At 36.2% G+C, this 13,827-nt stretch overlaps 1 protein-coding gene across 1 annotated transcript in view; it reads right to left on the bottom strand.

Annotated features, from left to right (window-relative positions):
* Positions 1 to 13,827, bottom strand: part of BTBD16 (BTB domain containing 16) — a 140,785-nt gene that overhangs the window by 110,767 nt on the left and 16,191 nt on the right. The window contains exon 4 of the mRNA XM_044662609.1: positions 5,908 to 6,015. Coding sequence (XP_044518544.1) covers positions 5,908 to 6,015 — 108 coding nt within the window. The remainder of the gene's footprint in view (positions 1 to 5,907; positions 6,016 to 13,827) is intronic.

The following is a 13,827-nucleotide window of genomic DNA, read 5'->3' as shown; positions in this document are numbered from 1 at the left end:
CTCCAAGTCTATTTCATTGATGCACCTTTCTATCTTTGAGTCAGTACCATATTGTTTTGATTACCAGATTTATAGTATAGTTTAAGATCTGGTACTGCTAGGCCTCAAACATTCACATTTTTTCATTAGTTCTCTTGATATTCTTGATCTTTTGTTCTTCCAAATAAACTTTGTTATAATTTTTTCTAATTTTATAAAAAAGTTTATTGGTAGTTTGATAGGTATGACATTGAATAAGTAGATTAATTCAGGTAGGATTTTTCCAATTATTTAGATCCAGTTTTAATTGTGTAGAAAGTGTTTTGTCATTGTATTCATATAGTTCTGGTGTTTGTCTTGGCAAATAGATTCCTAAATATTTTATAGTGTCTAGAGTGATTTCAAATGGAGTTTCTCTAACTCTTGCTGCTGAATTGTGTTAGAAATATATAGAAATGCTGGTTATTTATATGAGTTTACTTGGTATCCTGCAACTTTGCTAAAGTTGTTGATTATTTCCACTAGCTTTTTTAGTTGATTTTCTAGAATTCTTTAAGTAGATCATCATACAATCTGCAAAGAGTGATAGTTTAGTCTATTCATTGCCTACTTTAATCCCTTCAATTTCTTTTTCTTTTCTAATTGCTACCACTAGCTTTTCTAGTACAATATTGAATAATAGAGGTGATAATGGGCATGTTTGCTTCATTCCTGATCTTATTGGGAAGGCTTCTAACTTATATCCATTGCAGATAATGCTTGCTCATGATTTTAAATATATACTGTTTATTATTTTGAGGAAAGACACATCTATTCCTATATTTTCCAGTATTTTCAATAGGAATGACTGTTTTATTTTGTCAAAGGTTCTTTCTGCATCTATTGAGATAATCATGTGGTTGGTCTGATTATTGATATGGTCAATTATGTGGATGGTTTTCCTAATATTAAACCATCCTTGCATTCCTGGTATAAATCCCACCTGGTCATAGTGAACAATCCTCGTAATAACTTGCTGGAGTCTTTTTGCTAGTATTTTATTTAAGATTTTTGTATCTATGTTCCTTAAGGAGATTGGTCTGCAAGTTTTCCTTCTCTGTTTTTGGTCTATCTGGCTTTGGAATAAGTACCATATTTGTGTCATAAGAGAAATTTGGTAAAACTTCTTTGTTTATTTTGTCAAAGAGTTTGTATAGTATTGGGATTAGTTGTTCTTTAAATGTTTTATAGAATTCACTTGTGAATCCTTCTGGCCCTATGGTTTTTTTCTTAGGGAGTTCCTTGATGGCTTGTTCGATTTCTTTTTCTGAGATGGGATTATTTAAGTATTCTATTTCCTCTTTTGTTAATTGAGGACAGTGGTTCCCAAACTTTTTTGGCCTACCACCCCCTTTCCAGAAAAAAATATTACTTAGCGCCCCCTGGAAATTATGAAACTATTTATTGAACTCAGAATAGAATGTAATACAAAAAAAAGTGTGGCCATCACTGCCTCCCTGGATTGCTGCAGCACCCACCAGGGGGCGGTAGCACCCACTTTGGGAATCACTGATCTAGGCAGTTTATATTTTTGTAAATATTCACCTATTTTACCTACATTGTCATATATATTGCCATATAATTGGGCAAAATAGTTCTTAATAATTATGTTAATTTCCTCTTCACTAGAGGTGAGATCATCCTTTTCATTTCTAATACTGTTAATTTGATTTTCTTTTTTCTTTTTTAATTAGATTAACCAGTACTTTATTTTATTTGATTTTTCAAAGTACCAGCTCCTAGTCTTATCTATTAGTTCAATAGTTCTTTTACTTTCAATTTTATTAATTTCTCCTTTGATTTTTATTATTTCCAATTTAGTTTTTATCTGGGAATTCCTAATTTGTTCTTTTTCTAGATTTTTAAATTGGATGCCCAATTTATTGATCTCTTCCCTCTCTGATTTGTTGATATATGCACTCAGGGATACAAATTGTCCCTTGAGTACTGCTTTGGTTGTATCCCATAGATTTTGAAATGTTGTTTCCTCATTGTCATTCTCTTCAATGAAATCAGTAATTGTTTCTTTGATTTGTTCTTTGACTCACCAGTTTTTAAGAATTAAATTATTTAGTTTCCAATTAATTTTAAATTTGCTTTTCCATGAACTCTTATTTTATGATTTTATTGAATAATGATCTGAAAAATGCATTTATTACTTCTCCTTTCCTATATTTGTTTGCAAAGTTTTTATACCCTAGTACATGGTCAATCTTTGTGTATGTGCCATGTGCTGCTGAAAAGAAGGTATATTCCTTTTTATTCCTATTTCTTTTTCTCCAAATATCTATTAGCTCTAATTTTTCTCACATTTCATTCACTTCCCTTACTTATTTGTTTTTTGGTTTGATTTATCTAGTTCTGAAAAGGGAAGGTTGAGGTCCCCCACTAAAATGGTTTTACTATTTCCTCCTTAAGCTCCTTTAATTTCTCCTTTAGAAATCTAGATGCTATACCATTTGGTGCATATATGTTGAGTACTGGTATTTCTTCATTATTTATACTGCATTTCATCAAGATGTAATTACCTTCTTTATCTCTTTTAACGAGATCTATTTTTGCTTTAGCTTTGTCTGAGATCATAATTGCTATTCCTGTCTTCTTTATCTCAGTTGCAGCCCAATAAGTTCTGATCCACCCTCTTACCTTCACTCTATATATGTCTACCTGCCTCAAGTGTATTTCTTGTAGACAGCATATGGTAGGATTCTGGTTTTTAATACATTCTGCTATCTGCTTCCTTTCTATGGGTGAGTTCATCTCATCCCATTCACATTCACATTGATGATTACTGTCTGTGTATTCTCCTTCATTTTGACTTCCTCCTTTAATTCTATCTTTTCTCTTATCCCTCTAACCCTCTCTTCCAGCTTTTCACTTTTAGTCAGTCTCTTCCCTTTTCCCTCCTTAATGTACTCCCCTTCCCAAAAACCTCCTTTCTTATTATTCCCCTCTTACTATAGTGCCTTCTGTTTCTCTCTGCCAGCTGCCTCCCTGTCAACCACCTGATCATAGCCTTGAGCTTCCCATGGTGGTGCCATGGTACTCCAGTACTCCGTAGGGGTTGCAGCTTTGCCCTGAGATCCCACAGTTAGCTGGAGTCCTACTGCAGGTCTCAACTCTGTAAGCGGGAGAGAGGTATTGGATCTTTCCCTTATACCTTAGAATTCGACGTTACCTGTGTACCTTTCAGGTTAAATGGAGTAGGAGAGTCCTGTGACTGTCTTGTTGAGTTAAGCTTTCTCTCTCTTTTGAAGTGCTTATTTATGCTTTTGGTATAGAAGGAAAGTCACAGAGGTTTTGGCTTCTGCTGCTTATAAGCTGCCATCTTGACTCCCAACTTTACAACTTTTGATGAGGATGGATTTTTTTTTTTCCAGGCTTGCTTAGTAAAATTATGCTTTGTACTATTAATTATTCCTATCATTGTTAAAATTACATTTAATTCCCCCATTATAGACATAAAGTATATATCTTTTTGTACTGTGTAATTCTTTTATAATTAATAACCACTCTATATCTATAGATTATAGCACTGGACAAAATGGAAAATGTGATATCACTTTTTTTAATAGTGAAAGACCATTTAGTCCAAGAATTCACATAATATGTTGATGTGAAGTTTTTTTTAATCAGTCTGATCAGAAATCCTCTTTCTTAGAATTGCTTTCTCATGTATAATTTCTGTTGTGCCTCACTTCCTTTGTTACCTTATCTTCCGATTATGTAGTAATGCTAATCTTTTCAGAGTCAATATTTGGTTTTTATTGTATACCTAGAGTTTACATTCCCAAAGAATAGACCACAAGTTTGAATACTGTTTATGTGCTACCTACCTTTTTATGGAAATGAAAATAAATGGAATTTATTTTTTTGAATTTTTGTGTATTGTGTGTTTCCCATATACAGTACTTTATATAGCAGAACGTTGCTGCTAATAAATAGTATTTATTAAAATAAAAGTTGAAGGGGGGAAAAACCCTGTTGCTTAGGGTCACTTATTTTAAAAGGCTCTGGGATTGACAGAAAAAAATTTAGGGGACTATTTCAAAGGACACAAAAAGAACTGATTAGGCCTTTGGGTGATGACAAAAACTTGATCTAGCTCTTTGAAAGGAAATAGGGACAAAGTTATTAGGAGCTGAGAAATTTTAAAGTGGAGTATTTATAAAATGGGCTCTTTTCTGTTTTTTGAAGTGCTAACAGTGAGTGGCCCTTGGATAAATTGAGATTTAAATATTCATTAGTGACTATAAATACAGATTTGATTTGGTACTGAAAATAAAACATATTGTGGTCTCATTTACAATGAAACATAATCTCCTCTTGGGTTATGATTTTGATAAATTAGAACTCAACCTAAGAATTTATTTTTTTATTTGGCATTGGGAGGAAAAATGATAATGCTGGGAAATGCATCAATTCAGAAAAACAAGTTAAAATTCAATTTGAGAAATTTATTGGTTGTGTGAATCCACTTCTGTCTAAAGGTAAAGATGAAATATTGACATCTGCTTCCTATGGTTGTTGTGAGGAGCATGGAATTGTAAAGTTTTACACCTTGTCTGATATACAACAAACATTAGATAAATATTAACTCTTATTATATCATTATTTCTTTAGTGGAATGTAATTACTTCCTACTGGATTTATACAGAGTTTTAGATGTGATTAGTTTAAAAAATGCAAAATGTGATAAGATTAAATAATCCTGTATAAGGTAATTTGGAAATATATGTGAGAAAGGTACAAAGCAAGATCTTGTTTTGTTGTGGAACTCTTACTGAGTAATTGGGATCCCCTTGCAAAAATGATGGGAAAATTCTAAACCCACTTATAATGTAGTGTGAGTTTTAACTAAGGTTTCTGATGTCTCACTTATGGATCATATGAAGATATTAAAGATACTGAAGTTATAACTTGAGCCAACTTAACCTCAACAAACTCCAGTTTTGGTTACTCTAGAGATTTACATCAATTGCCCAATGTTTTTTCTAGGTTTTTGAGTAAACTACCATATATTCACTATTTGTGGGAAATTTCAGAATGTAATTTACAGGTATCCTTTCCACATTATGGGGGTTAGAGGTGCAGTGCTCCCACGATATGGAAAATCCATGTAAAATTTTTGATCCTCTCTTAGCATCAGAAAAGTCCAAATTTTTTCTTTTTTTATGGGGTATTTACAGTATTTTATTGTAAAATCTAGATTAAGTATTTGGTCACAGGCTATATGTAGTTCAATGTTATCATTTCCAGCCTTGTGTATTATTTGCTGGCTTTCACATTCTTTTTTTACAAACTTTAATTTTTAATTTTTTTCAATTTTTAAAAAGAAATTATGTATATTTTATAAATAAAATATGTTTATATTATCCAATACTATACACATTTTTTGCATTTCTGAGTTTCTAAACTTTTTCTGTGTCATCTGCTAGCCTTCATGTGTCATCTATGGTTTCTGGAAAACTCCCCCCAAATTTCTAATTTCTTATGCCAACCTACAATATCTTGAATCCATAATGTGGAAAGTCATGATGGAGAAAAGATACCTGTATTTTCTTGATTTCTAGTGACTAATTTTATATAAAAGGATGAGCTTAAACTCCGGGAGAATATATAAGTAAATTTTAAGAACTGCCAAACTTATTGTAGTACCAGGAGAGAAATAGTAATTTAGCCCAGATTTGGGGTTAGTGAAAATGCTAACTGAGGAAAAATTTCTATATGAGAATTATTCTGAGTTTTGATTTCAGGTCTGATTGTCTGCATGGTCATAAGGACAATAGACTACCATTCAAGTGAGATGTGAGGTGCTACCCAGAGGGAGATGGTCTGGGAACTATTACTGGTGAGATAGCTATATTTGGGAAAGGTTGTGAGGATGACCTTGGCATGGTTGAAGGTTGGATCCTCTTGACTCGGCTTCCCAAGTATGTTTCTTTTTGGATTGAGTACTTCCCCTGCTGGCTATATTCCGAGTCTGGCTTTGGCATCCTGTTAATGGAAATAGGACTTTGTATTACCGAATGCTCCAGAAACTTAACTAATGACTAACCGGAACTCAAACAGAGCTAGGGATGCTTTATTCTTGTATACCTCTGTTGTCATTCTGTGGCCGTAGGCTTGGACCTGTAGAACCAGTTTTGATCATTTTATAATCACGTCCCTGCTCTTCCTCTCATAAGAAATTTCTATTATCAGAGCAGGGAAATAGTGGAGGTCTGTCACTGCAATACTGAATCTTTTAGTTATTTGACTAATACCAAGACATCTTAATTACCATCATAAGCTGCAGGTGAAAAAGATCTTGCTGTTTTGATATGAATTTGTAGTCATTCCATCGCCTAAGCAGGAGTTAAAGCTTGAGCGGTCATATGCATAAGATTAAGTCCCTGAAGAATCTCATTCTTTCGTAATATTAAAGACAAAGGACCTTGTAAAACAGCTTGTAAATGTTCATTTATTTATAAGGCTAATGTTAGGAATTTCTTCTGTTTTTCTTTTAAAGGATAGAAGTTCAGTGTAGTTATCTTAGTAGACAGTAGCTTACAGTTATCCTGTGTTACCTTAATGGGAAATATTATTTTACTTCTGGCTGTTATTTAAACTGGGATTAAAACCTGTGTGTAGTCCTGAAAATTCAAGCAAATTCCTCAAGAATTACTTTAAAATTTTCCTATTGTTTAGAAATTACTTTAAAGATATTCCTATTGTTTAAAGAAAGCAGTAATTCATGTTTGTTGTGGAAATTGAACACTAGTCGATTTTAAAGCAAAGTATCTTACTTTTGAAACTCTGAACTGTATCTCTCCGAGGTGATGGGTGGACTCTTCCCTATCATGCAGAGAGATACTGCATGGGCGCTGTGCAGTCATTCTAAGGACCGCATGGTGACTCCTGGCATCCAAAACACTTGACTCCCAAAGTCCTCCAAATCAGAGGAGCTTGGGAAAGGGACATCATAAGAAACCTAAATTGGAGGAAGGAAAGCAAGTAGGGTCTTCTTGCCTTGGAATCTTGGAGAGAGGAGATGGCTAAGAGAATGCTGGCATACCCATGGTGTGACTGCACATCTGGCTTGGGCGAGGCAGCTAGAAGAGTGCCAGCATGGGTGGTCTGTCTCAGGACTGGCTAAGGGAGTGCCAGAGCACCCAAGTTCTGGCTCAGATCTGGCATAGCTGACTCAGGGAGGAGGCTGCCAAGGAAATGGCTGGTCATACATGGTTTGTACCCTTTCTTTCTCTGGCCCACTTTTTATTATTTAAAAAATAATTATGAGTTAAGATATTCTCCAGAGAATTTTAATCTTAACATAGTATAATGTGAATATGGTTAATGATTGAGTATGTTTTACTATAAAAAACTTGTTTCATATAAGTTGTTCTCTGTATACAATTTGGGAGCATATTTACACACCCCATTCTAGGTCTTTGTGACTTAGAATTGAATAAGCATCTTTTAAGCAAATTCATTTGTATAACCTGGAGATGAAAAGAATTTTCTGACAATGAGTATTGGTGACAGACATTGTGTTCTCAAGCCTGCTGGTAAATCAGTGTTGAGGGAGAGGCATCACTCAATCTGCCATGTAGGCAAGTTACGTGCCTCACCTGTATAGTAATGGTCACATACAAAATCCTACCTATGCAAAATGTAATGAATTTGGGGAGGAACTGAGCTGCAAGGGCCCAACCTCTTTTGTGGATGCAAACCTATCAGAATTTGTCTTTATCTCATTATAAAAAGCTGATCCGCCCTGAGAAGTTTGCTGGTCTCCAGAGATCAATCCATCTATGTGTTACTACATTGACATATTTTTAATAAGCTCCTTTTAATTTACTTAGTCCTGAGTTTTGTCTCATTAATTAGGACAAAAGTCAAAAAGGAAAGACTTTTCTTTCAACAATATAATGTCAGGGGGCAGCTAGATGGCTCAGTGGATTGAGAGTCAGGTCTAAAGATCGGAGGTCCTAGGGTTGAATCTGGCCTCCGACACTTCCTAGTTGTGTGACCCCGGGCAAGTCACTTAACCCCCATTGCCTAGACCTGTAACAAAAAAATTAATATAGAAAGATATATATATATATATACACGCACACACATATATATATATATATATATAAGATATTAGGGTTTAAAGAATTTAAAAAAACAATGTGAATATCAGTATCATGCAGTGAACACTAACCTGAGAAACCAGGATACTAGTTCTAGTTCTAGTTTTGCACTTAAATAGTGCCTTTTAACATTAGCTGGGTGACTATGGGCAAATCCTTTTGCCTTTTTAATATATAAAATGAGAAGGTGGGACTCAATAATCTATAAGGTATCTCCCAGCTCAAGTATCTTATGAGTTTATGCTGTTGTTTATTTGTTTCACTTGTGACTGATTCTTTGTGAACCTATTTGTGATATTCTTGTCAAAGATACTGGATTGAGGCAGTGACTTTTCCAGGGTCACACAGCTAGAAAAATGAGAGGGAGGGAGGGAGGGATGGAAGAAGGGAGGGAGAAGGAGAGACAGAGACAGAAAGAGATAGAGAGACAGAGGCAGGGACAGACAGAGACAGAGAGACAGGCAGACAGACAGAGAGAAAGGGAGGGAGGGGGAGACAGGGAGAGAGAGAAAAAGGGAGGGAGGGGGAGAAAGAAAGAGGTAGGGAAGGGGAGAGAGAGGGAAAAGGAAAATGAGAAAGGGAGGGAGAGAGGGAGAGAGAGAAAGAGAGAATAATGCTTTTAAATCCAAAATGAAATAACATAGGATTGCAAAAGAAACCAATTACAATGAAATATAGTTATTATACTAATTTTTTAAGTTATGGATTCCAGGAGTAATGATTAAATTTTTCTTGGAGATTGTATATTAAATTATAATTATTATTTGTAAAAGTTAGAGAGAGAAAGAGAGGAAAAGATCACCTGGTCAGTCTAACAAAAAAATCTCCAAGCCACATGCTTGGGTTCAAGATGCTGCAATGGGCCACTTGCCAGAGATTGCTCAGCCAGGTGGGATATAGAGCAAGCCACAGCCACCCCAGAGAAGCTGGGACCAGATCACCCTGTCAGGTAAGATAAGGCCAAGGAGAAAGAGGAGTTCCATCCCAGAAGAAAAAAGACCCTTCGCTCTTCTCCTATTGGCTTATACAGCTAGTCTATTCTCTCCTTCTGGGCACCTCTAATTGGTCAAGCTTTACTTCAGTTCCAAACCTAGAGTCCTAAATTTCAAACACATCACCTATAGGGACTTCCACTGGTCAGGAACTGAATTGGTACATAGCCATTTAGTTACATGACTGCAGCATCCTATCAAATGAGGTGAGTCTGATGGAATGAGGGGTAAACTTTAAATTACATTCACACACAAGGCAGGAACTATTGCCTAAGATTTTAGATCAGGAAGAAATGTCTAGCTCAGGTCTTCTGTCAATTGGCAGTTATAATTGCAATGATGGATAAAGGAATAGAACATTCCTTTAGTTTTGTACTTTGGGCAAGAGCTGAGTTAAGTAACCTACCCAAGTCCTTCCAAAACCCAACTAGCTTTTTTCTTATTGGATAAGAATTCTCATTGGTTTTGATCTAGGTCTAGATTCCTCTACAGGAAAAAAATCTTAGCAAAATACAAAAGTACATTTCACATCTAAAGACTAAACTCTTATTAATAGCAAAAAATAAGGAAAGGGGTTCCGGGTTAAGATGGCGGCAGAGTAAGAAGCAGCTCTTAACCTCTCCTGACCGAAACACACAAAACTCCTCAAGGGGACATAAAAACAAGTCCAGACGAACGGAGGAACCCCACAACAGGGCACAGCGTGGAAGGACGTGGAATCGAGACATTTCCAGGCTATAAAGGGCTCTCACTAAATCGCGGGCTGAGCAACCGCCCCACCCCCACCCCCTCCACACACAAGATCTAGAGCTCTGAAGCCAGCTAAAAAGAAATAGAGCAAGTTTGGGGCACCCATCGAGTCATTGGCAGCTCCGGGGCCTGTTCCTGAGAGCAGCAAGATTTAAGACCCCAATAAGCCAAAGAACGCAAGCGTAATCTGAGCGCCGGAGCAGAGAGTGGACGCTGGGCACAGAGCGCAGGCTGAGCAGAGCACAGGCACGGGCGGAGGCGTGGGTGGAGGCAGACACAGCCAGGAACTAAAGCTCTGAAAACCTGAGTGGGGAACCAGTGCAGACAGGTATACGACTATGGAAGCAGCGCCCTGAGACTTGTAAAGGAACCTCCTGCAGAGGATCAAGTAAGGGGGTCCACCAGGGGGCTTGACCTTGGAAAAAACCAGAACTCAGACCTCAGGAGCCAATAGACCACGGAAAGACACTGAGCGCGAGGATAAACCTGAGAAGCTGCTGGGCTAATGATGGCTACCCAGACTCAGGAAACTCAGAAGAGAAAGAATAACAACAAGAAAAAGAAGCCTTTAACACTCGACAACTTTTACACAGAGAAAATCCAGACAACCGAGCAAACAGAGGAGGAGAACAAACAAGCATCCGGACCCTCCTCAAATAAGGAAAACTCCTCACAAGCTATGGAAGAGTTCAAAACTGAGATTTTGAGGAAAATGGAAGAGATCTGGCAAGAAAATAACTGTTTAAAAGGTAAAATCTTGCAATTGAACACCAGAAATGACCAGATTGAAAAAGGAATACCAGAAGATTATGGCCGAAAACCAGAAGATTATGGCCAAAAACCAGAAGATCATGGCCGAAAACCAGAAGATTATGGCCAAAAACCGAAAGATTATAGCCGAAAATCAATCCCTAAAGGCTAGAATTGAGCAATTGGAAGGTAATGATCTCTCAAGACAACAAGAACAAATAAAACAAAGTCAAAAGACTGAAAAAATGGAAGGAAACATGAAATATCTCAATGAGAGACAGACCAAGAAAACCGGTCTAGAAGAGACAATTTGAAAATAATTGGTCTTCCAGAAAAACCAGAAATTAATAGAAACCTGGACTCCGTACTAAAAGAAATTATTCAGCAAAATTGCCCTGAAGTCCTACAACAAGAGGGCAATATAGACATCGAAAGGATTCATAGAACACCCACTACATTCGACCCAGAGAAGAAATCGGTTAGAAATATTATTGCCAAATTCAAAAGCTTTCAAGCAAAAGAAAAAATCTTACAAGAAGCCAGAAAGAGACAATTCAAATATCAAGGAGCACCAATCAGGATCACACAGGATCTGGCAGCCTCCACGCTAAAAGACTGTAAGGCTTGGAATACAATATTCAGAAAGGCAAGAGAGCTGGGCCTGCAACCACGGATCAACTACCCATCAAAATTGACTATATATTTCCAGGGGAAAGTATGGGCATTCAACAAAATTGAAGAATTCCAGGTATTTGCACAGAAAAGACCAGGGCTAAATGGAAAGTTTGATATTGAACCACAAAAATCGAGAGAAACCTGAAAAGGTAAATAAGATACAGAGGGAAAAGAAAGAAAACTTATAATTTTTAAATTTGCCTTTTTAAGGGCCTCAGTGAGATCTAATTATCTGTATTCCTATGTAGAGAAATGTTATGTATAATTCTCTGTAGTGAACTCTATTCACTATTATAATATTCACTATTATAGTAATCAGAAGAATAATTCACAGGGTGAGGGTGGAACACTAAATAATCTAAGATGGCGTGGGGGATGGGAAAGAGGGGGTGAATAGCATGGGACACCAAGAGAAACTTGAGTGAATAAGAAAATAGAATATTCTATTACACACAAAGAGGGCATGGGAGAGAGAGGGGACAAATACTATTATAAGAAGGAGAGGAAGAGAGCATAAAGAGGTAATAATCAAACCTTACTCTCAGTGTGATCAACCTGGAGAGGGAAGAGTAGCTATACTATCCATTGGGAAATAAAACTCTTATCTAACCCTTCTGAGAAAGTTAGAAGGGATAAACCAAGGAGAGCAGGGGAGTGGGGAGGTCAAAAAAAGGGAGGGGAGAAGAGGGAGGGAATTCATAAGGCCTTTAAAAACAAAAAGAGGGGGGGAAAAATAAGGGAGGGGTAGAAAGGGAAGTTAATCAAGAGAGGGGATAAGGGATAGGGTCTTAATAGCAAACCACTGGTTTTAAAGGATATAGTTTAAGGAGAAGGGATAGGATTGGGGGAGGATTTGAAAATGTCAGCAAATGCACAACTGATGATTATAACTCTGAATGTGAATGGGATGAACTCGCTCATAAAACGTAAGCAAATAGCAGAGTGGATTAGAAACCAAAATCCCACCATATGTTGTCTACAAGAAACACATATGAGGCGGGTGGACATACACAAGTTTAAGGTGCAGGGTTTGAGCAAAATCTTTTGGGCGTCAAATGAGAAAAAGAAGGCAGGAGTGGCTATTATGATTTCTGACAAAGCCAAAGTAAAAATAGATATGATTAAAAAAGACAGGGAAGGTCATTACATCCTGATTAAAGGCAGTATAAACAATGAGGAAATAACACTGCTCAATATGTATGCACCAAGTGGCATAGCACCCAAATTCATAAAGCAGAAACTGGCAGAGCTCAAGAAGGAAATAGATAGTAAAACCATACTAGTGGGCGATCTAAATATTCCTCTGTCAGATCTAGATAAATCAAACCGAAAAATACATAAGAAAGAGGTCAGAGAGGTAATGAAGTCCTAGAAAAATTAGATCTAATTGATATGTGGAGAAAAATAAATAGGGACAAAAAGGAATACACCTTCTTCTCAGCTGCACATGACACATTCACAAAGATTGACCATGTTATAAGGCATAGAATCATTGCAAACAAATGCAAAAGAGCAGAAATAATAAATGTAACCTTCTCAGATCATAATGCAATAAAAATAATAATGAGTGAGGGCACTTGGACAGGAAAATCAAAAACTAATTGGAAATTAAATAATATGATTCTTCAAAACCAATTTGTCAAAGAAGGAATCATAGAAACAATCAATTTCATTGAAGAAAATGACAATGATGAGACATCCTACCAAACTCTGTGGGATGTGGCCAAGGCAGTACTCAGGGGGAAATTTATATCCTTGAGTGCATATATTAACAAATTAGGGAGGGCAGAGATCAATGAATTGGGCATGCAACTCAAAAAATTAGAAAGTGAGCAAATTAAAAATCCCCAGATGAAAACTAAATTAGAAATACTAAAAACCAAGGGAGAAATTAATAAAATCAAAAGTAAAAGAACTATTGAATTAATAAATAAGACTAGAAGCTGGTACTTTGAAAAAACAGATAAAATAGACAAAGTACTGGTCAATCTAATAAAAAAAAGGAAAGAAGAAAACCAAATTGATAGTATCAAAAATGAAAAGGGAGACCTCACCTCTAATGAAGGGGAAATTAAGGCAATCATTAAAAACTATTTTGCCCAATTATATGGCAATAAATATAACAATTTAGGAGATATGGACGAATATTTACAAAAATATAAACTGCCTAGACTAACAGCAGAAGAAATAGAATACCTAAATAATCCCATATCAGAAAAAGAAATTGAACAAGCCATCAAAGAACTCCCTAAGAAAATATCGCCAGGGCCTCATGGATTTACAAGTGAATTCTATCAGACATTCAAAGAGCAACTAATCCCAATACTATACAAATTATTTGATATGATAAGCAAAGAAGGAGTCCTACCAAATTCCTTTTCTGACACAAATATGGTACTGATTCCAAAGCCAGGGAGACCAAAAACAGAGAAAGAAAACTAGAGACCAATCTCCCTAATGAACATAGATGCAAAAATCTTAAATAGAATACTAGCAAAGAGACTCCAGCAAGTAATTAAGAA

Source organism: Gracilinanus agilis, chromosome 2 (assembly GCF_016433145.1).
Source record: "Gracilinanus agilis isolate LMUSP501 chromosome 2, AgileGrace, whole genome shotgun sequence".
In the NCBI taxonomy this organism is placed as follows: Eukaryota; Metazoa; Chordata; class Mammalia; order Didelphimorphia; family Didelphidae; genus Gracilinanus; species Gracilinanus agilis.
This window is presented reverse-complemented; position numbering and strand designations above follow the sequence as displayed.